This window comes from Stegostoma tigrinum, chromosome 24, assembly GCF_030684315.1.
Source record: "Stegostoma tigrinum isolate sSteTig4 chromosome 24, sSteTig4.hap1, whole genome shotgun sequence".
NCBI classification, from domain to species: Eukaryota; Metazoa; Chordata; class Chondrichthyes; order Orectolobiformes; family Stegostomatidae; genus Stegostoma; species Stegostoma tigrinum.
In genome coordinates this window covers 31,888,353-31,913,661 of record NC_081377.1, presented here as the reverse complement: position 1 = coordinate 31,913,661, position 25,309 = coordinate 31,888,353, and the positions used below count along the sequence as shown (strand labels likewise).

The window sequence follows — 25,309 nt, the reverse complement described above, 5'->3', positions numbered from 1 at the left end:
AGCTCCACACCTTGTTATCTCAGTAAAGTCACTGACAGTTTACTTGCTATTCTATATATTACGGTTTCCGGCAGTTTGTTTGAATCGCAGTCGTTGCTGCAATCAGTGCCCGGTGCAAACAAACCTGATTACTATTGGACCCGCCCTCCCCATAATGATTGGCAGTAAACCTGGCCAGTAACAAGCCGCACTCTGTCTGATTGGCATGTCCCGCTTGTGTGACTAACTAATAGACATATCCGGGGGCGGATATTTGTGTGGGTTGCGGGTTGGTTGCGCGGTAGTGTAACGGCTAAATTGCCTCCGGCCTTGGTCTGGGGTATTATCTCAGCCGGGTTGTCGATAGGAAGCTGGCTAGAACCTGAGGTAAGCAATGCGGTAAGCATTAGACCTGCGGGGGTGAATGGGAGATTTAACGTTGTGGCCGTTGTCAGGCAGGACCCTAGGCCTAAAAAACGCGGGTTTCCCGTGTTCTCGCAGACTTTCGACCTCGGCCTGGCTTTCTCCACTGTTGGCGTCTCTTCTCATCAGTACAGTACCTCTCTGTCTCATCTCATTGACCAGCTTTTAATGGAGCTTGCCATTTATTAGACTAATTGTGTACAAAGTTTATATGCGATATAAAGTCACACTATCAATTTTTTTTTATCTGTTTACACTTTGATTGGAGAAAAGTGGGATGTTTCCGTCCTAAAGCCCCCCCTTTTGATGTTAAACTGCACTGTCTTACATGAGAGTGTCCAAGGACGCACAAATGGACCCTCTGTTTTTCTTCGTCGGTTGAAGTTTAAAGGAATTTTAGGCAAATTATTTTAATCTGATCGAATAATACTGTTCAAAGCGCACTATTAATTTTTTCTTCTGTTGGCTCTTGCTGCTTTCTAGTAGGTCTGCTATCGATTTCTGGCGTCCTTTTGTATACTTTTTGAAGATTTGTTTTAAAAAAGTCACTGACAAATGCGTGTTTAGTGCTACCTATCCCCTATGGGAAACTGGATATTCAGGGTGGGGAAACTGCCAATGACTCAATTGCATGCAAAACTGCAGTGTCAATATAACAATATAAGGTACTCCAGGAACATTCTGAACTCGAATTATATGACCTGTTGCTGCTTTTGTATTTTTGGACAAATTTATATCTCAAATCATACAATCTACTGAGTATTCCTTTTTATTATGTTATTTATTATCCCTCAATTGCAGTTCAAATCCAGTGTGTCAAACAGATGGAAACTGCCTTTGTGGACTGTCCACACTGAAATAGATGTGTGCAAGTTGTTACCCTTACCACTACTATTCCTCCCTCTACCCTGTAGTGGTTTTGAATACCCTGACAATATTACAAAAATTCACTTTGTGGGATGTGCGAGTTGCTGGCTGGCCAGCGTTTATTGCCTGTCTGTAGTTGCCCTTGAGAATATGGGGGTGAGTTGCCTTCTTGAACCACTGTAGTCATCCTGCTGTAGGTTAACTCATGTTACCATGAGGAGGGAGTTCCAAGATTTTGACCTAGGGACGGTGAACTATTTCTAAGCCAGGATGATTAGCTTGGAGGGCAACTTGAAAGGTGGTGTGGTCTCAAATCTGCTGCCCTTGTCCTTCTAGATGGAAGTGATTGTGGATTTGGAAGGTGCTCTCTGAGGATCTTTGAATTTGTAGACAGTAGTAGCAGCAATGGGTACTGAATGTTGGTGGTGGAAGGAGTGGATGTAGTGCCATTCAAGTAGGTTGCTTTGTCCTGGATGGTGTCAAGCTTCTTGAGTGTTGTTGGGGCTACACTCATCCAGGCAAGTGGGGGGTATTCCAGTGCACTCCTGACTTGTGTCTTGTAAATGAGCAAGCTTTCATGATTGATATAGAATAAACTTCTTTTTAGTATTTCTGACTTTTTCTAACACTTATTCAGTCTCCGATTCCTGATGCTTGTCTGAATGGGCTGGATTTGATGTCCAAGTGTGGTAGTTTATCTCTTGGATATTTCATGTGGAAGGTTGAGCAGATATAAAATGCTCAGTTACTTTACTTTAAACTAAAATTCTGCACAAAATGGCTGTAAGATAATTGTCTCTGAATTTAGATTAAATACCAACCTGGAGTTGAATGTTTCAAGTAGCTATTTGTATAATGTGTAGAATTTGGCTATCTTTTGCTGACCTTGGGATGAAATTGCATTTTCCAGCATTGCAATTATCTATGGCTTAACTCAATCATTTCCCAGTATTTTGTATTTCAACTGATGTGGATTCTTTCCCTTTTTTTGTTTTTTTTTTTAAATAGTTACTTAATCACTTCCTATTTATACTGTACAGACAGCATTCACCCACACAGGTGAGGTAAGAGTGACAGGCCTTGAAATCAAGGCCACATTCAACAGAGTGTGGCATTGGAGAGCTCCAGCAAAAATGGAATTGATGGAAGGTTTGCCCCCAACTCAGTGATTAGAGTAATAACTTCAACATTTGAAGATGGTTGAGATTGCTGGAGACCAATTATCTCAGCTCCAGGACATCTCTGCAAGAATTCCCCTGGGTAGTATGCTAGGCCCAACAATCTTCAGCTCCTTCATCATGACCTTCACTCCGTTGTAAGTGATAGTGATCACAATTCTGTTATGTTTACTTTAGTGATGAAAAGGGATAGGTGTATACCACTGGGCAAGAGTTATAGCTGGAGGAAAGGCAGTTACGATGAGATTAGGCAAGATTTAGGGAGCATAGAATGGGGAAGAAAACTGCAGGGGATGGGCACATTAGAAATGTGGAGCTTATTCAAGGAAAAGCTCCTGTGTGTCCTAGATAAATATGTACCTGTCAGGCAGGGAGGAAGCTGTCGCGCACGGGAGCTGTGGTTTACAAAGGAGGTGGAATCTCTCTTCAAGAGGAAGAAGAAGAAGGCTTATGTTAGGATGAGATGTGAAGGCTCAGTTAGGGCACTTGAGGGCTACGAGGTAGCCAGGAAAGACCGAAAGAGAGAGCTCAGAAGAGCCAGGAGGAGACGTGAGAAGTTGGCGGATAGGATCAGGGTAAACCCTAAGGCTTTCTATAAGTACTTAAGGAATAAAAGAATGACGAAATTAAGATTAGGCCCAATCAAGGATAGTAGTGGTAAGTTGTGTGTGGAGTCAGATGAGATAGGGGAAGTGCTAAATGAATATTTTTCAACAGTATTCACTCTAGAAAACGACAATGTTGTCGAGGAGAATACTGAGATACAGGCTACTAGACTAGGTGGGATTGAGGTTCACACAGAAGAGGTATTAGAAATCCTTCAGAAGGTGAAGAGAGACAAGTCCCTTGGGCCGGATGGGATTTATCCTTGGATCCTCTGGGAAGCCAAGGAGGAGATTGCCGAGCCTTTGGCATTGATCTTTAACTCGTCATTGTCTGCAGGAATAGTGCCAGATGACTGGAGGATAGCAAATGTGGTTCCCCTGTTCAAGAAGGGGAGTAGAGACAACCCTGGTAATTATAGACCAGTCAGCCGTACCTCAGTTGTTGGTAAAGTGTTGGAAAAGGTTAAAAAGGAATAGGATTTATAATCATCTAGAAAAGAATAAATTGATTAGGGATAGTCAGCACGGTTTTGTGAAGGGAAGGTCGTGCATCACAAACCTTAGTTCTTTTGAGAAGGTGTCCAAACGGGTAGATGAGTGTAAACCGGCTGATGTGGTGTATATGGATTTCAGCAAGGCGTTCGATAAGGTTCCCCACAATAGGCTATTTACAAAATGCAGAGGAATGGAATTGTGGGAGATATAGCAGTTTGGATCAGAAATTGGCTTGCTGAAAGAAGACAGAGGGGGGTAGTTGATGGGAAATGTTCATCCTGGAGACCAGTTACTAGTGGTGTACCGCAAGGGTCGGTGTTGGGTCCACTGCTGTTTGTCATTTTTATAAATGACCTGGATGAGGGCGTAGAAGGATGGGTTAGTAAATTTGCAGACGACGCTAAGGTCGGTGGAGTTGTGGATAGTGACGAAGGATGCTGTAGGTTGCAGAGAGACCGAGATGAGCTGCAGAGCTGGGCTGAGAGGTGGCAAATGGAGTTTAATGCAGACAAGTGTGAGGTGATGCACTTTGGTACGAGTAACCGGAAGGCAAAGTACAGGGCTAATGGTAAGATTCTTAGCAGTGTAGATGAGCCGAGAGATCTCGGTGTCCATGTACACAGATCCTTAAGTTACCACCCAGGTTGACAGGGCTGTTAAGAAGGCATAGAGTGTTTTAGCTTTTATTAATAGAGGGATCGAGTTCCGGAACCAAGAGGTTATGGTGAAGCTGTACAAAACTCTGGTGCAGCCGCACTTGGAGTATTGTGTAGAGTTTTGGTCACCGCATTATAAGAAGGATGTGGAAGCTTTGGAAAGGGTGCCGAGGAGATTTACTAGGATGTTGCCTGGTATGGAGGGAAGGTCTTATGAGGAAGGGCTGAGGGACTTGAGGCTCTTTTCATTAGAGAGAAGGTGGTTGAGAGGTGACTTAATTGAAACATATAAAATAATCAGAGGGTTGGATAGGGAGAGCCTTTTTCCTAGGATGGTGACGGCGAGCACGAGGGGGCACAGCTTTAAATTGAGGGGCGAAAGATATCGGACAGATATCAGAGGTAGTTTCTTTACTCGGAGTAGTAAGGGAATGGAACGCTTTGCCTGCAACGGTAGTAGATTTGCCAATTTTAGGTACGTTTAAGTCGTCATTGGACAAGCATATGGACATACATGGAATAGTGTAGGTTAGATGGGCTTCAGATCGGTATGACAGGTTGGCACAACATTGAGGGCCAAAGGGCCTGTACTGTGCTGTTATGTTCTATGTTCTAGAAGTGGGGTTGTTTGCTGATGATTGACAAATGGTGCTGCACATCATGCATGCTTCAGTATCTGAAGCAGCCCATGTTCAAATGCAGCAAGATCTGATGTTATCCAGGCTTGGGCAGTGAAGTGGCACTACACAAATGCCAGGCAGTGGCCAATTCCAGCAAGAGACAATGTTACCATCACTGAATTCTACCACTTCCAACATCCTGGAGGCTCCCATTGACCAGAAACTCAACTGGACTTGCCACACAAATACAGTGGCTACAAGAGCTAGTCAGATGCTAGGAATACTGCAGTAAGTAACTGTCTCCACCTGACTCCCCGAAGTCTATCTGCCACCTACAAGGTACAAGTTGGGAATGTGATGGAATACTGCTGACTTCCCTGGATGGGAGCAGCTCCAACAGCACACAAAAAGCTTGATACTACCCATGACAGCAGCCCACTAGATTGGCATGGTATCCACTCTCTCCACCACTGACACTGCTGCTACTATCTGCAAGATGCACTGCAGAAATTTGTCATAGATGCCCAGACAGCACTTGCAAACTCACAAACACTTCCTCCTAGAAGGATTAAGAGCAGCAGATACGTGGGAGCACTGCCAACTTCAAGGTCCCCTCCAAGCTACTGAGATGCACAAGAATGACCTGAATGGCCTCTCAGTGTACTGTAAAAAATGTATCAAATCATTCATTAGGTTGGTAACACTTGTGCATGAAAACTCTCTGCAGTGTTATCTTCCTGAAACAGCCCACAATATGAGGCTTCTTGACTGACATTTTCAAATGTCTTAGGACTTCCAGCTATAGGAAGAATGTTGTGAAACTAGAAAGGGTTCAAACTATTTATAAGGATGTTGTCAGGGCTGGAGGGTTTGAGCTATTGAGGCTGAATAGACTGGGGCTATTTCCCTGCAGTGTTGAGGCTGAGAGCTGACCTTAAACTTGTAAAATTGTGAAGAGCATGGATCGGGTGAATAGTAAATGTCTTCCCTCAGACTAGGGGAGACCAAAACTACAGGACATAGATCTCCAGTCAGAGGGCCAAGATTTAAAAGGGACTTGAGGAGCAACTTTTTCACACAGGCTGGTGAATGTATGGAGTGAGCTGCCAGAGAAAAGTGGTGGAGGCTGGTGCAATTACAACATTTGAAAGGCATCAATACAGAAATGGATGTTTTCTCTCAATAAATGAAATAGCTTGCAACCAGCTGGAAATTTCAGTGGACATGTCAGAAATTTTGTTCTAGTAATTGAAGGCAGAGTTGGAAGAATAGTACTTTGGGAAAGCATTTGGCACACTTTATGGACTAAATCATGCAGTACAGAAAATATTCTGCATTAAACTTGTAAGAACACAAGAACCTGCATTTTAAGTATCTAGGATAGGGTTTTTATTGTACAAAGGTACAGACAGTGGTCTGGCATTCAAATAGATCATGGCTGACGACCTGCCTTTAAAGACATTTTCTCAAAATTCCTATATTCCTTGATGTCTTTAATATCTGAACGTTTGAGGATCTGTGCCTTAAACATATTTAATGATTATTCCAGAGAGCTGAAGAGAGAAATTCTGGCAATACACTGCTCTCTGAAGGAAGTTTTCTTTATCTCAGTCATAAATGGCCTACTCCTCTATTCTAAGACTTGTTTTCTTTTCTGGTTTTCAGAGTTACCAGCCAGGGGAAATATCTTCAGTATCTAAGATGGCAAGTTGTGACAATTTTCGATTTCAATGATATTGTCTCTTTTAAACTTTGAACACTGGTTTTTTCATGGAACAGTCCCACCATCCAAGGAATCAATCTGGTTAATGTTTGCTATGCTTTCTTGGTTGCAAGATACCAAGGCTTCATACAGTTGCAGCAAGCGTTTTTACTCCTGTATTTATATCATCCATCAGTTAGGACCAACTGAAGTTTTGCTGCTTATTCTGCATGGGACTGTTATGTTTTTGTTGTTTGAGGCTTCATTTTTGTTAATTTAGCTTGATGTTAAAGAACTTGTGATATCATCTGAAGAAAATGAGCTCTCAGTGCCTGGGACCCAGGTTTGATTCCACCTTTGGGCACCTGTCTGTGTGGAGTTTGCACATTCTCCTTGTCTGTGGGTTTCCTTTCAAAGTCCAAAGATGTGTGGGGTTGGTGAAATTGGCCATGCTAAATTGCCAACCGTGTCCAGGGATGTTTACGTTATGTGGATTAGGCATGGTAAATACAATGGTAGGGGAATGAGTCTGGGTGGGATACTCTTCGGAGAGGTGGTGTGGACTGTTGGGCTGAATGGCCTGTTTCCACACTGTAGTGACTCTATGAATCTTGGAAACTGCAGACTCTAGAGCTAACATAGCTACTGCATTCTGCCAACCCATATTCCCTCGTAGTGGAATGGGGGACCAACCTGTAGTGGGCCATAATGTGAAGTAGGAGACTGTATGAGAAAGCCAACAAGACTTCTGTATTCTAAGTGGAATAAACTTAGAGTTAACTCTGTCTGTAACTCATGAGTTTGTTCCTAGTTTGATTTCCTATTCATTGATTGAATCCAGATCCTCTGATTTCTGCTTGCCACACAGATTTCTGGCAAGCAAATGATGCTGCAGATCAAAATATTCATGTAAGTTGCAATAATAGTATTTAAGAAACATCTGAGTAGCAGCACAGTTTTAAAAATTCACTTTTATAGCAGCATTTTTTGAATTCGTTTTAAGGCAGCTAATGCCGCTTCTGTAACAAAAAAAATCTAAGTTATTGTTACCCAGCTGTAAGTGACTATCTAGCATAGAATGGGAATCAAACCTGGGATTAATTCTTGTCAACTAAACTGTTTTATTTCATTCAATTTTTTTTAATAGCTGACATTATTACATTATAGAAACCCTTAATTCTATACATTGCATCGACTGCTTTTGTCAGTGTGACATGCTGATGTTATTTTGTTTTATTGGCTGGATCAAGAATGAAAATGCACTGCATAGAACACATTCTAGTGACTGGCAAGTACTGAATTTTCAATGTCAGGCTTGACCCATTTTAAATCAGCAACTTGACCTCAAAGCATTTATTGTTTTAGGTAATTTAAAAAAGCTGTGTACATACTGAAGATTTAAAGAAAGGTACTGAAGTGTATCTACTTTTGAATATATTCTTTTGAGGTATTGAGGAGGTTAGACCAAGGAGAGCCAATGGATGTTATCTACCTGGACGTCCAGAAGGCCTTTGACAAGGTGCTGCACAGGAGGCAGCTCAGTAAGATGATAAAGGCTGGTGTTAAAAGCAAGGTGCTCACATAGATTGGTTTTCTGCCAGAGAGTGGGGTTAAAAGGGTCTTTCTCAGAATGGCAGCTGGTGAAATGTGGTGTACCACAAGGGTCAGTGGGACCGCAACTTTTCACTTTATACACAAAATCTACGTGATGGAACCAAGGGCATTCTGGCTAAGTTTGCAGATGATACAAATAGAAGGACAGGTTATATTGAGGTTGTGGGGAGGCTGCAGAAGGATTTGGATGGATTAGGCGAGTGGGCAACGAAGTGGCAGATGCGTACAACGTGGGCAAGTGTGAGGTCGTGCACTTTGGTAAGAAGAATAAAAGCATGGACTATTTTCTAAACGGGGAGATACTTCAGAAGTCTGAAGTGCAAAGAGATTTGGGGCTTCTAGTCCAGGACTCTCTCAAGGTAAACTCGCAGGTTGAGTCAGTAGTCAGGAAGGCAAATGCAGCTTTGGTATTTTTAATTTGAGAGGACTCGAATATAAAAGCAGGGATGCACTTCTAAGGCTCTGGTAAGGCCACAGTTGGAGTATTGTGTACGGTTTTGGGCCCCATATCTCGAAAGGTGTACTGCCCCTGGAGTGGGTTCAGAGGAGGTTCATGAGATTGGTCCCAGGAATTGAAACATGAGCAACATTTTGAGGACTCTGGGGCTATACTTGGAGCTTAGAAGGAATAGGTGGGATCTAATTGAAACTTACAGAACACTCCCCTGGACAGAGTGGATGTTGGGAAGATCTCTCCATTGGTAGGCAAGACTACCTATGAGGGCACAGCCTTGGAGTAAAGGGCATACCTTTAAGATTGGAGGTAAGGAGAAACTTCTTCAGTCAGAGAGGGGTGAATCTGTGGAACTTGCTGCTGCAGAAGTGTGTGTGTGTGAGAGAGAGAGAGAGATCCAGGGTTGTTGGAGAATGTAGTTGAGAAACTTATCAGCCATGATTTGAATGGTGGAGCAGATTTAATGGGCTGAATGGCCTAATTTCTTCTCTTATTGTCTTATAGTCTTGAAGCATACTGCTGTGTGTGTTGAATTATTTCTCCAGTATTTTCTTTCTTGTTCAGTCATTGTTTGTCAGTCTTGTGTATAATGGGTGTCGTTTGATTAAATTAAGGGACTCCAGGTCAAATGTATTTGCTTTCTTCCCTTGTTCTCCTGACCCTGTTGTCAGTCAGTCTTTGCAGTGGTATCATCTTTTATAGCCTCTGTGTGATGCAGCTACTGTATGCATAATGTGCAAAAATATTTCTGCTCCAAGAATATCCAGTTTGTTCAAGCCAGCTCCACTCAGTCTGTCTTTGTAGCTTTAGAATTCCTGACACTGGGTTACTACATTTTTGAAGTTTTTAAAAGTTACAGCGAAAGACTGCAGTTCTTTACAAAGTTGTTTGAGATGTGGAAAGTATTGTTTGACCTGCCTGTTTTTAATAGCTGTTGTGTGAAGTAACAGTCTGTCCTTGACTCTTTGTGCACTCGGGTCATTTAATCGTACAGGTGAAGCCAAAGGATCCTTTTTGTACTAAACACTGAGAGATCTTTGTAACGTAAATAACACCCAATTGCCTCCATAAACCATTGAAAGGAACTCAAAATAACACTTTCTCATTCTCTAATGTATTGCCATGTGGCTTTTTTGGGCAACTTACTGACTCCTTGAATTGAAATGGATTCTGAATGTAATAGCTGTATCTAATGCAGTGTTTTAGTACTAAAAAAAATCCTATTTTTGTCTAAGTGTTGTCCAAAAGCCCTTGCTGATTTTCTTGTGTCCATTCTTTATTGCTTCCCAATGAAATCACATCAGCTAAATTGGAAATCAAACCTAGGACGAAGTCTTGCCACCTAAACAATTGAGAATCCTCACTAATTTTTATCCTTTCGTAATTGACATCAAGGATTACAAGACAAACTGTTTTCAAACAATTTAACACATTAGTCTTTGTGACATTTTTATTAGAATGTGCAGATTGGAGAATTTAAATCTCTTTTTTGATCTTGTTTGATCAATAGCTGATTGTGAAGAGAATCTACTCTCTCCAATCCTTCTCCTAGTTGGCTTGAAGTAGAAAGTTTGTCTTTCACTGAAACCCAAATCTAAGGGGCAAGATCCACATACAGGACACATGGCTCACCTTGTAGTTAATTCAGTTGAATGAATTGTTGGTCTAGTTAGTTTACATTTTCAGAATACTAACCATACTCAGTCTGAAGTCACACAACACCAAAACCAGATTATAATCCAACAGGTTTATTTGAAGTTGTGAGCTTTTGGAGTGCTGCCCTTTTGGGTGAAGGAGCAGTTCTCTGAAAGATTGATTTCAAATAAACCTGTTGGACTATAATCTGGTGTCTTCTGACTTTGTCCACCCCAGTCTAACACTGGCATCTCCACATCATGGCATGACCTTAGTATGTGGATCGGTTTAAATCATTCACCCTTGAATTTTTGTTCTGATGTCTAAGGCCCATAGAAGATTTGTTTACAAGTTAAGCAATCTGAGAGAGCCCCACATGGTTCCTGCCTGATCCCTGTAGCTGTTTATTGCACTTGATTGAAATCCAGATATGCATTGAGGGGCAAGGAACAGCCCCCTCCAGTATGTGCAGTTGGACAGAATTGAGGCAATCGCAAACCGTACGGACCTTGTCGATATTGGGTATGACCCCCAGGTACCTGATTTGGTGGACCATCAATATATTAAACAGACTTAAAACTATAATACAATGGTTTTTGTTGAACATTTTGTTCATCACAGGTCCTTTAACCTTGTGCATTTCAAAGAAATTGATTCTCCTGTAGTTTCATATTCACTTCTCCATAAGCTAAAATTCAACTTAGCCATTTTGCAAGCAAATAAGTTTGTTATGGGGGCTTATCTGTGTGTATGTACACCTGTACATCTATGCAAGCGCTAAAAATCAGAATTGTGTCCCAGCTAATAATGTGCAGTAGCAACTACGGCTACTTGACAATTTCTTATGGAAGAAGACAGAATTAGGAAGGTGTTTTTGATAACTTTCTTTCAAAGTAGGGAATGACTTCTGGATTTTAGCATTAGCTACATATGTTGTGAAACCTCCTTCTGTTAAATTGCATTCCTTTCCCCTCCCAACCCTCTGCATGTTATTGCTTGTGCCTCTTGTTTTGATATGTTGAGTAATGTTTTAAAACTGGAAAATGATATTAACCTAACATAAACTAGAAAATTTTAGCTTTGAAATCTGTATTGTACCAGCTGATAAGCAGCAATTTAAAAATCCTTAATCAAAAACTCTTAATACCTATCAGTTCATGAAGAACTTGTTGCAGTCCTTTATGTCTAAGCCTTTTTGTTCTAATCAGAAAAAGCCTGTAAGTTTTAACATTACTCTTGAATACAGTTGCCAACAAAATAGAACAGTAATGCACATCATGCCCAAGTCCACATGCAACTGTACATTTTGTTGCTTTGTCTATTGGAGTATAAAGCTGTTCTGAGCAATATATTTACATTGTAGTTATGTAGGAGAAGATTGAGCATGGCGCTCGAGAGGGATAGTGCTTCTGATGTTCAGACCAGATCCCAGTTTCTGCCGAGTAACTAGGACAAATAGTGAAAGACGCTTTTTACTCACTTCCCCTCCCTTCTTTCAGTCTTAGTAGAACTATGTTTAGGGCAAAATAATTGCCCTACTCCTCCCCTAGTTTGCAAAAAAGCAGTTACACAGCATTGACATTGCAATGGACTGGCCAATCCTTCTGGTGAAAGCAGCAACACTTATTGGTCACTTCCTAATGAAAAATTAAATGTGAAACTAAGGTACATATTTTTGTCTAATTGTTATAATTGAAATGTTTAGGTTAAAAACTTGAATAGCTGTATGAAAACTGCAGTGAACTTGGATTTGGATTTAATGTCTATATGCTTGTGTAAAATTAAATATAGCTCACATCTTTGGGTAAAGCTCTCTTTAAATCAGCCATGTGTTTCTGAGATTGATTACAAAATTTGAGGTCTGTTATGCTTTCAACCTGATTCTAATAGCATTGCTTCCGGGAATGAACTTGGACTTTGTTCTTGGCCCGTTCATCAATTTTTTTTTAAAGCATGATTCAGGGGGAAACAGATTATCACCATTTGGTTACCTTTTTTCTTAAGTATTTGCCAGAGGGTAATATGAGAGCGTGAATGAAATGGGAAAAGTATTTTAAAAGCATTAAAGATTGCCTGTTGTGAGAGTTTTTTGACCAGAGAACTTATCTCACCATTTTCTTTATTGATCAGTCAGAATTGGTTCATGTTCTTAAAAGCATGCAATGTTATCTATTGTAATCACTTAGTAAAGTCATTATGTTTGTTCTTTTTATACTGTGTAGCCTATTTTAATGATGATTTGTGCTTTTTGTGAACAGGTGAATTGATTTCATATGGCTACTTCCAGGAAGCATAGAGACTCGATTCAACAACAGACCAACACAATAGGTAGAGCATTGCAACACTCTTTGAACAAGAAGCATTCATTTCCTGTACTTGTGCTTAGATATGTTGCCAGTAAAGTGCTGCAAATGTTTTAATTTGTATCCATTGGAAATGTATTTGCAATTCTAAATGCTTTCTTCATGGAGTTTATTGACACAAAGTGGGCCACTTGACCCAACAAGTCATCCTGTTCGTGCCACATGAGACTCCTCCCATTTTGCTTAATCTCACCCTATCAGCATATCTTTCAATTTCTCCCCCCCCCCCCCCCCCATATACAGCTGCATAGAGGGCATTTGCTTCAACCAGTTTGATAGTGTTCATCCTTCTGAACAATGGTTTTTTTCCCCCCGAATATCCTTTTTTGATTTGATTTTCATTAGAGACTATCTTATTTATAAATCTGAATCTCTGCAAGAGGTGATGTCATTTTGTCCAAGTGCACCCTGTCAACTCCTTAATTTTTGGACCAATAGATCAGCTGTCTGTTCTCTGGAAAAGAGTCCCAGTCTTGTTAAATCTTTCCGTTATAGTTGTGCAACCTTTTCTTTTTTATTTGACAGTTTCACAATTAAGTGCAACTGGAATTCACAATGATTTGTATCAGCACTAAAATTTTTATGCTGGTGCAATTCTGGCTGTCGGTATGCACTAGCAATAATACTGTGACATGTTCAGTTCAGAATACGATTCTGAAACTGTGCGAAACTCCTAATTTGCCATATTCAAACATATGTGGGTTTAAAAATTGGGTGGGTGAAGCAAGACTTTCAGATTGCAATTATATACTACCCTAAAATGTAAATGCACAAAAAACTACCCGGTAACAACATGGTTGGAACAGGAAATAACCCAATCTTTTGTAATTTTTAGATGGCTGTAGCTGGAATTGGCATTCAGAAGGCTTCATTTTCCAAAGCTAATATAAATAGCTCGTCCAAGAAAATTTGTCTAGGAAATGAAACTGTCTAAGGCTTTTCCACACTGGATTTATAAATACAGTGGAATTTGAAATTATGCCAAAACGGGGTTCAAAGGTCTTGAACCTTTTTATATTGGAAAAGATCATGTTATTCCTTCTTTTAAGCTGGCTGGCTTAATTCAAAGTCTGACATGGTGGGATAACTACCCTGTTGCATTTGTACTGTAAATAAGACATTTTGGTATTTGTGTAGAAATTGAAGCTGCTTGGCTTAAATAAAAGTCATACTTTTAAGAATCCGCAGTAATTCAACAAGGCAGAAATAGGCTGTCAAATTGAGCAAAGCAAAATTTCTCTTTATTTCTTGAATTCCAAGTAGGGTAGCATTTGTTTCAGAAATAGCTTTTCTTTACATCAATAGAACATAGAACAACACAGCGCAGAACAGGCCCTTTTGGTCCTCTGTTGCACTGGCCTGTGAACTAATCTAAGCCCCTCCCCCTACACTATCCTATCGTTATCCGTATGCTTATCCAAGGACTGTTTAAATGTCCCTAATGTGGCTGAGTTAACTACATTGGCAGGCAGGGTGTTCCATGCCCTTACCATCCTGAGTAAAGAACCTGTCTTAAATCTATCACCCCTCAATTTGTAGCTTTGCCCTCTTGTACAAGCTGAAGTCATCATCCTTGGAAAAAGACTCACTGTCCACCCTACCTAATCCTCTGATCATCTTTAATGTCTCTATTAAATCCCCTCTTAGCCTCCTTCTCTCCAATGAGAACAGACCCAAGTCCTGCAGCCTTTCTTCATAGGGCCTGCGCTCCAGACCAGGCAACATCCTGGTAAATCTCCTCTGCACCTTTTTCCAATGCTTCCACATCCTTCCTGTAACGGGGCGACCAGAACTGCATGCAGTATTCCAAATGAGGCCGCACTAGCGTTTTGTACAGTTGCAGCATGACATCACGGCTCCAGAACTCAATCCCTCTACCGATTAAAACCTAACACACTGTAAGCCACCTTAACAGCACGATCAACCGGGTGGCAACTTTGAGAGATCTATGTACTTGGACACCAAAATCCCTCTGGACATCCACACGACCAAGAATCTTTCCATTGACCCAGTATTCTGCCTTCCTATTATTCCTCCCAAAGTGAATCCCCTCACACTTATCCGTATTGAACTCCATTTGCCACCTTTCAGCTCAATTCTGCAGTTTATCCAAGTCTCCCTGCAACATCCTTCCACACTGTCCACCACTCCACCAACTTTAGTGTCATCTGCAAACTTAGGAACCCATCCACCTATGCCTGCGTCCATGTCACTTATAAAAATGACAAACGGCAGTGGTCCCAAAACACATCCTTGAGGCACACCACTAGTGACCTGACTCCAGGCTGAATATTTTCCATCAACCACCACTCGTTGCCGCCTTACGGAAAGTCAGTTTCTAATCCAAACTGCTAAATCTCCCTCAATCCTGTGCCTCTGTATTTTCTCCAATAACCTACCATATGGAACCTCAGCAAAGGCTTTACTGAAGTCCATGTACACCACGTCAACTGCCCTTCCCTCATCCACATGCTTAATCACCTTCCTTCTCAAAAAACTCAATGACGTTTGTGAGACACGACCTGCCCTTGACGAATCCATGTTGACTATCTCCAATCAAATTGTTGTTTGCTAGATGATGATAAATCCTATATCTTAAGCCTTTCCCAAACTTTTCCTACAGCAGATGTAAGGCTCACAGGTCTATAATTACCTGGGTCATCCCTACTGCCCTTCTTGAACAAGGGCACAACATTTGCAATCCTCCAGTCCTCTGGTACTAAACCAGTAGTCAATGAGGACTCAAAGATCAAGGCCAAAGGCTCTGCCACCACCTCCCTAGCTTCCCAGAAAGTCCTCGGAAAAATCCCATCTGGCCCAAGGGATTTATCGACCTTCACACCTTCGAGAATTGATAGCACCTCCTCCTTACTAACCTTAATCCTTTCAATTCTAGTAGCCCGTAACTCGGTCATCTCCTCTACAATATTCTCCTGTTCCTCAGTGAAAACAGATGAGAAATAATCATTTAGAACCTCTCCAATCTCTACAGGGTCCACACACAACTTCCCACTTCTGTCTCTGACTGGCCTATTCCTACCCTAGTCATCCTCTCATTCCTCACATACCTATAGAAAGCTTTAGGGTTATCCTTTATTCTACCTGACAATGTCTGCTCATGTCCCCTCCTTCCTCTTCTTAACTCTGTCTTTAAATCCTTCCTAGCTAATCTGTAACTCTCCATCGCCTCATCTGAACCATCTCGTCTCATCGTCACATAAGCCTCTCTCTTCTGCTTAACAAGAGATACAATTTCTTTAGTAAACCACGGTTCCCTTACCTTATCGCTTCCTCCCTGCCTGACAGGGACATACCCCTCAAGGACACACAATATCTGTTCCTTAAACCAGCTCCACATTTCGGTTTTTTTTCCCATCCCCTGCCTTTTGCTAACCCATTCTATACCTCCTAAGTCTTGCCTAATGGCCTTATAATTGCCCTTTTCCCCCATCTATAACTCTGGCCCTGTGGCACATTCCTATCCCTTTCCATTGCTAAAGTAAACATAACCGAATTAGGATCACTCTCTCCAAAGTGCTCACCTACCACTAAATCAAACACCTGGCCTGGTTCATTACCAAGTACCAGATACAGTGTGGCCTCCCCTCTTGTCGGCCCTTCGACATACTGAGTCAGGAAACCCTCCTGCACACATTGGACAAAAATTGATCCATCCGACGTACTAGAGTTATAGCATTTGCAGTCAATGTTAGGGAAGTTAAAGTCTCCCATAATGACCGCCCTGTTCCTTTCACTCCTGCCCAGAATTGTTTTGCCGATCCTCTCCTCCAAATCCCTGGAACTTTGCAGGGGGCCTAGTTTTGTTAAAAAAAAAACTCCCAGCAGTGTTACCTCCTCTCCTGTTTCTGACCTCAGCCCATACTACCTCAGTGGATGAGTCCTCATCAAAAGTTCTTTCAGCCACCGTTATACTGTCCTTGACTAACCAAGCCACACCTCCCCCTCTTTAACCACCTTCCCTGACCTTAATGAAAGATCTAAACCCTGGAACCTGCAACATCCATTCCTGACCGTGCTCTCTCCATGTCTCCAAAATGGCCACAACATCGAAGTCCCAGGTACCTATCCATGCTGCATGCTCGCTACCTTTATTCCGGATACTCCTGGCATTAAAGTAGACACTTCAATCCAGCTTGCTGTCTGCCAGCACACTCCTGTGACAGTGAGGTCCTGTCCATGTCCTGTCTACACTCATCCTCCTGTGTACTAGAACTACACCTCAGTTTCCCATCCCCTTTCTGAGCTAGTTTAAATCTACTCGAGTAGCACTAGCAAATTTCCCACCCAGGATATTAGTGCCCCTCTGGTTCAAGTGGAGAACGTCCTGTTTGTAGAAGTCCCACCTTCCCCAGAATGAGCCCAAATTGTCCACGTACCTGAAGCCCTCCCCCCTGCACCATCCCCACAGCCACATGTTCAGCTGAAATCTCTCCCTGTTCTTTGCCTCGCTATCATGTGGCACGGGTAACAAACCAGAGATAACAACTCTGTTTGTTCTAGCTCTCAACTTCCACCCTAGCTCCCTGAAATCCTGCCTGACATCCCTATCCCTCCTTTCTACCTATGTCATTGGTGCCTATGTGGACCACGACTTGGGGCTGGTCACCCTCTCCCTTCAGGACCCCAAAGACACGGTCTGAGACATCACGGACCCTGGCACCTGGGAGGCCCACACCAACGTTCCCGGCAAACCTTCTTTTCAGTCTCCCTCGTGCTCTCCCCCCCCCCCCCCCCAAAAAAAAACAGTTGGGATCCCTGCCCTGATCGGTTTTTTTCTTTTCCCCTTCTAATAGTTACCCAGCTTTCTTCACACTTGACAGTTCAAATGGAACTGCAGGATAGACTGGTCAACTTCCTGATATTACCAGTGGCATAATACATCAACTAGATTCCCATTCTAGGCACAATATTCCTTCTCCTTCCCCCTGCCTGTATCTTGACATGCAAGAACACTTACCCCTGTTTCATTCCTGCTGGAGGTGGTAATGACGAACTTGTATAACAAGCAACAATTGGGGCTTGACCTTCTTCCTTTATAATATATAATATTCATTGCTCCTTTTGAGATGCCTACTTCGTCACAATCTGCCAAATCTAAATCAGTAATTTTAAGCAGCTGTGCTCAGTGCATGAGTAAAGCTCTGACCTCCCATACCACTTGCTGTTTAATGTGAGTGAAACAAAATTTTGAATTACTTTGTCGGTTCATCTTGGCATTCTTCAAATCAAGAAAAGACCAATATTCAGAACAAAGAGTATCCTTCTGTATTGTGTTCCCTTTCTGATTAAAAGTTTGTTTGAAATGCCAATGTTTCTAACTTCCTTTTTTAGATGCTGTTTGACCTGTAGACCGCTTCCAAAATTTTCTGCATTTGTTTGATTTCCAGGATCTGCAATTTAGTTTTAAGGTCTTTATCATGGAGAAAATTTGAGTTGGTTTCAACTGTGGTTTACCTCGTGGTGGGAGGAGAAGAGGGATGCAGAATTGTCCCTACTGTGGTGCTGAGCATGATAAACCACTTCAGGAACTACCATCAGTTTTCTCCAATTCCTGCCTCTGTTTTTTTTCAATTTTTTTAAGGTTCTGATTTTGTAAGGTAGATATTCCTGGGTTCCAGCCGTTTTTTGATCACTTCCCCACCCCCCCCCCCGCCCAAAATTTCTCACTTTTGAAATTGGCCAACTTCTCTGTTAAGACATTGCAGAGCATTATCTGGTCATGACAGTTGGAGGCAGTGACTTTGGGGAGGGGTGTGGTGGTGAGATGAACAACTCAGAAGATAGCTGCTGAAAAATGGTCTTATTTAAGGTAATACAGGAAAGGAAAAGTACTACTAATTGAAATTCACAAACCCACACAAAGGCAGTGGATTGTTAGTGAGATCTATGGCAGGCTTCACTCCTTTTCCTCTTTCCACAAAAGAGTTAGACATTTTCTAGAAGTTTCCTTAGCCCCTCTCTCCTCTCTGCTCTTTCTCTATTGTTGCTAGCACCTGATGATCATTCACAATTCTTAACTGTCAAAGCAATTTTTTTTAGCATTTGGAAGATTATGAAGTGTGAAAGGAAATCTGAAGATAAAATGTTGTCACTTACGTTGTTCTTGCTGATCATCTATTGTAGCATTCAGTGCTGAAACAACACTGAATAAATTAACTGGTCTGGGACCTGCCTCGCCCTTCTGAACAATCTCTGCCATCACACACACCTAACTGTTGGCAAAAGCACTGACAAGCGTCTCTCTGTTTATTGAGAAGGTTTGAGGGCAGGCTTAACTAGAAATGTTGGAGCTTCTTTTGATTTTTAGCCAACACCATCTTTCTTTCTTTCCCAGCAATGACTTTGAAAATTCATTTCTACAAATCAGGAGCATGTTTCAAATTTTTGGCTGAAGTAATATGCATATTTGGTTGAACTTGGTTCACCGATTTATAAATCATAGTAAGCCCTCAGTGAAAAGCTGTATAGTTTTTGAAAACTGCACTTTGATGGAAAGCTACTGTGAATCAGGGTTTCACACATGCATCGACATTCAAGTTGGAGTTGGGTTCTTGCCCAGATTAAATAAAAAGGTGCATGTTTAAACAGTGTACCAAACAACATTTGCAGTCCTAGCTGTTTAAACATGCACCTTTTATTTTTATTTATCCCTATTGTCTTTTTGGGGCTGTAGTGACTATCTTTAAGTGTACTTTTTAGCTTTTCACCAGCTTACCTTTATTGGCTGAAGTTTGTTGGAGCAGCCATCAGTTGGGGTCACTGCACTGACTAGCTTCTGTCACTAGATGGGAGGAAAGAGCTGGAGCATTGAGGCATGAGTCATCTGAGCAGGCAGGCCACACAAGTCTTGCAAGTGACATGAAAGTGAAACCAGTCATATGGTCACTGTTCGTTTAACAGCAAGAAACGAAAGCCATATTAACTGAGTTGACTTTGTGAGGACGTGTCATATCTGCAATGTGTTTAAAATTTCTTTTGGGAACATAGGGCATGGAAGTAGGAGTAGGTCATTTTACTCCACTCTACAGTAAGAGCATTACAGATCTAATTGTAGGATCAGCTTCACTTTCTAGCAGCACCCTGAATATCCCTGGCACTAGGTAACCAAATCTCATATACAATATTGTTCCTTTGTAAGGGGTTTTAAGCTCCTTGAAGTTCTGAAACCAGAACTTCCTCAAAAGACACTACTGTTTTCGTAGATTGTCTCAACTACTCGCATCCAGGTAATTCAGACTGTTTGCCATGAGATTGCATTATGCCTGATTCCCAATACTGCATTTCGGGATCTAATGTCACACATCCTTTCCAGATCTCTTACACACAAAGCTCCACGAAGGGCAGTGACAGCTTAGGATTTGAGTTCTAATATCTCACTGCTGCAATAAACAAAAACTGCAAGTGACCTTGTTTTAAGAGATTAATTAGGCTTAGCTGGTGTATTGTCTGTTTTTTCTGGATGCTGCATTTCAGGAAAGATGTGAATGCATAAGAGAGAGAGAAAAGTGACTTACAAGAATGGTTTCCTTGAAGGGAAGAATGTTAATTTTCCAAATCATGAGGGGCCTGGACAGAGCAGATGGGGAGAAAATGTTTTTGCTTGTAAAAGGACAGATTAGAATAATTGGAAACAATTCACTACAGAAGTGTGCACAGCATTGAGAACATTTTCCACATAGACTAGTTAGGGTGTAGAATGCACACCCTGGAAGTGTAGTGAAGGCATGTTCAATCAGGGAATTCAAAGTGCCATTACATGATGACTTCGCTGTTCAGATAATGTGCAAAGTTACAAGTGTAGCAGAAAAAAAGCCATCTGATTTGACAATACAACTGAGGTTCCTTTTTAAATGCAAGGTTATTCAAATTTAACCAAAAGAACTGGATGCTGTAAATCAAAAACCTTTGAGGAAGATCTGGCAAACCGAACTGTTAATTCTGCTTTCTTTCAATAGATGCTGCCAGACCTGATGAGCTTTTCCAGCAATTTGTCTTTTTTTTTGTTGTTGTTTTGAGCTTGTGCTGGGGCCTGTAGTTCATCCCAAGATAATGTGCTAGGTCATGGATTGTTGCAAAACATCAGTTTATTTACCATTGGGCAACACTACTGTCAAGCACAACTTACTACACTTATATCACGTATTCCTGTGTAATCCAATTTGAAAGGCTTAGGCTGCTCAGTAACTTCTTCGAGATAGGAAGAGGCTTTGAATTTTCTGAAGAAGGGTCCTGACTCAAAATGTCAGCTTTCCTGCTCCGCTGCCTGGCCTGCTGTGTTCCTCCAGCTCCACACTGTTATCTGTGAAAGGCTTAGGCTAAGGCTAAAACTTAACCAATCATGGCTAGTGCATGTATACATGTTTGATAACAGGCTGTCATAATCGTGATCTTTTAATACTAGTTACTTGAAATGAGAAATAATAGGAATTGCAGATGCTGGAGAATCTGAGATTAGATTTGCCTACACTGTGGAAACAGGCCCTTCGACCCAACAGGTCCACACCGTCCCTTGAAGCATCCCACCCAGACCTATTCCCCCTATAACCCACCCACCCCTGAACACTACGGGCAATTTTAGCATGGCCAATCCACCTAGCCTGCACATCTTTGGACTGTGGGAGGAAACCGGAGCACCCGGAGGAAACCCCCACAGGCGCAGGGAGAATGTGCAAACTCCACACACAGTTGCCTGAGGTGGGAATTGAACCCGGGTCCCTGGCGCTGTGAGGCTGCAGTACTAGCCACTGAGCCGCCATGCTGCCCTAGATAACAAGGTGTAGAGCTGGATGAACACAGCAGGCGTAGCAGCATCAGAGGGGTCTAAGCCCAAAACATCAGCTTTTCCTGCTCCTAAGATGCTGCTTGGCCTGCAGTGTTCATCCAGCTCTACACCTTGTTATCTTGAAATGAGCTTGGTGTTTTTTTTATGTCGGCTTTGTTCGTTTCAGCACTCTTTAGCTCATGCTTCTGCAGTACTTTGTCATCAAAATTGTCTGTCTACCTTTGTGCTCACTACCTCTTCCACCCTACTCAACTGAATGTCCTCCACGAACACTCTTCTTCCTCCATGGGGTGTAACAATCTGAACAATAGATTCTAGCAAATTTTAATGATGGATGTTAGGCTAACTGGTCCATAGTTGCTGCTATCTGCCCACCGCCTTTCTTGAATCAAAGTATTGCGTTAATGACTTACCAATTCTTTGGGAGTCTGAGAACAAAATTTTAGAAGTTTTATGACCAGTGTTTCTACTCAGTTTTCTTTATTCTTTTGATTTTTATACTAATATTTGGGCATCCTTTATCCAAAAATATTGAGGCCAATTGCTTTTTGGGCAAAGATTTTTATTTTTGGTTTTGTCTACTGTAGTCCGTCCAGGTCCTTAATTTCCAGGACACTAACCTGGTGAAGCACAACATGGCATCCTTATTTATGATGCACATATCCCTCCTCTATACACTTAGTTTCATTGCTGTTTAGCGACCAATAAATTTTCTTTCCTATTTCGTATTTTACCCAAACTAACTCTGCAATTGTGTTCTTTAAATTTAAAGGTTACCAATGGCCTCTGTTAAAGAATGAGCTCCTAATTAACAAAAAGCTAATTTTCATGATCTCATTGTGGATTCATCGTTGTCAATCTTATCTGCAAATCACCAAGCCATAAACTAAAGGTCATGACTGTCACTAATCAGACCAAAGAACAAGACATGCATTTGTATATGTATTTATATAAATATTTTGTACCCCGGATGCTGTTGTGACACTTTGAGGAAAGTGTGTTGATGCTTGAGCCCAGTAGTCCTGAGGTTGTCACAGGAGAATAAAAACTTTTAATATAAAGTTTGCAGACTCTTCCAATTTACTTGTCCATTTTGATTCTGGTTAACAAGTAGAGTCCCTTTATTTTCTACTTCATCTCCATGTTTGTACCATTAACGTATCACCTCTTTCTTCTGCATCAAACTATATTTGCCATCTCTTATCACCCACACTGCCAACTTGTCCTCCTTTTTTTTGATGTTCTAATCACTCTACAATATTTCGAAGTTTTTCTAATCATCTGTGAACTTGGAAATTTCACTTGCACACAAAGATCCAGATCACTAATGTATCAGTGAAAGCAAGGTCTCCAAATCAACCCCTGGGGCTATCACTACAAATCGTTTTCCAGTCCAAAAATTTAGATCAACATGCAAGATGGAATGAAATAGACTTTTGACACTGTTCAATGAATAAATTATGTAGAAGATAATGTGTAAGAGAAATTAAACATTGGTTTTAAAGTGTTAGCTTGTTTTTGTTTTAGTGCTTCTAAATTCCATGTAAAAATATTGCTTGCTACAATGGCAGAAAACAAATTGTATAAAATCTTCAATTCCTGTGACCTGTACTTACTACTACCTTTCTGCGATCAAAACTGAAACTAGCTCCTTTACAGCTGACTTTATAATCTGGTTTTAAACTACATGTACTTGAGCAGGGATGTTGTGCTCTGTGTATAGTTCTTGAGTACTTTAGGAGGGATGTGAACACATGGGAGAGAGTGCTGGAAAGGTTTGAGAACGGATGAGGCACTTCAGTTATGAGAATAGATTAGAGATGTTGGGATTGTTCTCCCTGGCGAGGACACTGCTGTAGGATAAATTGGTAGAAGCTCTCAAAATCATGAGGGTCTGACCAGGTAGACAAGGTGAAACTATTCCTGGAAATGTGGTGGATACACATTCAGTTGAGGTATGCAAGAAGGCTTGAATGACCAGTTTCTATGATATGTACAGCGATATGGAGAAAAAGCTCTAAGTGAAGTTAACAGTATCTATACTGTCAATGTGCAGAATGCCTTCCTTCTGCACTAATCTTTTTAATTCTGTGATGTGATCCCTCCTAAGTTTCTTTGTGTTTCTTCAGATGAATGTTCTGTGAGCTAGAAACAGAATTGTTGTGGTTGCATAAGGTTCACATGTAATACAATTTCGTTGCTTTGTGCCATCTTGAATGTATATGTCCATGGATATGTCAACTCTGCTCAACTTATAATGGACTCTTGTGAAAGTAGAGTTAGCTAAAGTGAACTGGCAAATTTAGGCTTTAAGGTATATGTTAGTAGTGATGCACTGACAGATATTTAAAAGGGTATTTCAAAATATGCGGACATTCCAAGGGATGGACCCACTCTGTGCTTAACTTAATGTTGAAGATAGCAAGTCCACACTGACCCTTACAACGTCCCAACCAGACCCATCCCCTTAAAGCCACCTAAGCTACACCTCCCTGAACACTACCAGCAATTTAGCATGGCCAATCCACATAACCTGCACATCTTTGGACTGTGGGAGAAAACCAGAACACCTGGAGGAAAGCCATGCAGACACAGGGAGAATGTGCAAACTCCACATGGTTGCCCGAGGGTGGAATTGAACCCGGGTCCCTGGCACTGTGAGGCAGCAGTGCTAACCACTGAGCTACCATGCTGCGCTCAAGTGAGAGAAAAATATGATTTCATAAAGGAAGAATAGAAGGTCAAAAGATCAGATAGAATAGTAAAATTAATAAGGAAGAGAAGTTTAAGGGAAAGCTAGTCAGAAATAGAAAAACAGATGGTTAGAATTTCTGTAGACATTTTTTTAAAAAGGAAAGATTTGACCAAGTCTTACATCATTGGTCATATAGAAAGTAAGTCTGGATCATTTTAACAATGGAAAATGAACAAATGACAGATGAATTGAACAAGTTTTTTTTATCAACATTGCTGAAGATGCAAATAACATGCAGGAAATAGCTGAAAATCAGGATATGGAAAGGGTTCTGGAACATATGAAAATTGCAACCACTAGGAAACAGTCAAATTGGAGTATGGCTGATGAGTGTTGGGTCCTGATCAACCTCGTCCTGGGGTCTTTAAAAGGTAGTGTTGCAGAACAGTGAATCTGATTGGCATGGATGAGTTGGACTGAAGGGTAGCTTTCTGTGCAGTACGTCTAACCTCGGTCAGAAATTCCTTGAAGTTTGCATCACTCATTGGGTGGTTTGAGCATTGAGTATGGTATGTTGAGGTCGTACAGGACGTTGGTAAGTCTCTTCTAGAGTACTGTCCAGTTCTGGTCGCCCTGTTATAGGAAGGATATTCAGCTGGGAAAAGGTTCTGATGAGATGTTCCAGGATGTTGCTGGCATTCAGTTATGGGGAAAGGCTGGATGGGCTGGGAACAGGCAGGTGGGACTAGTTAAAATTGGGGTGGTTGTTTGGGCCAAAGGGTGCGTTTCTGTGCTGTGTGGCCATGACCAAGCACCGAATATAGAATGGCAGCATGTAAGGTCAAAGAGGAAAAGGTGGTGAAATGGCAAAGTGCTTTTGAATTAAATGTGATACAAGATTGGAATAAGTGTGATGGCTAGAAATGATCTAGATCGGAAGATGTAGAATGCAAATGGGTGGAGCTAAGATATAACTGGGAAGACACTGATGGAAGTTGCCTATAGGCCCCTAAACAGTAGCAATACTCAAGACAAAGAATAAATCAGCAGATAAGGACATGGCAGCACGTTAATTGTGGGTGACTTCTTGATCATTACAAGGTGTATTTAGGGCAGTTTCCTAGAACACGAGATCCAACCAACGATCAGGCAGTTTTGGAACTGAAGTGTACTAAGGTAAATTTCCTAAAAGATCTTCGGAAACTGATTTTTATCACCAG

At 41.5% G+C, this 25,309-nt stretch overlaps 1 protein-coding gene across 3 annotated transcripts in view; it reads left to right on the top strand.

Moving 5' to 3' along the window:
- Positions 1-252: 252 nt before the first annotated feature.
- cep85 (centrosomal protein 85) overlaps positions 253-25,309 on the top strand; it is an 81,001-nt gene continuing 55,944 nt past the window's right edge. Inside the window, exons 1-3 of one of the 3 annotated variants that reach the window (XM_059654332.1) lie at positions 253-366; positions 6,489-6,527; positions 12,487-12,556. In XM_059654332.1, coding sequence (XP_059510315.1) covers positions 12,502-12,556 — 55 coding nt within the window. In that variant the 5' untranslated portion in view covers positions 253-366; positions 6,489-6,527; positions 12,487-12,501. Of the gene's footprint in view, positions 379-6,488; positions 6,528-12,486; positions 12,557-25,309 lie in introns of all 3 variants that reach the window. The other 2 variants (XM_059654331.1, XM_059654333.1) reach the window with 2 other exon arrangements.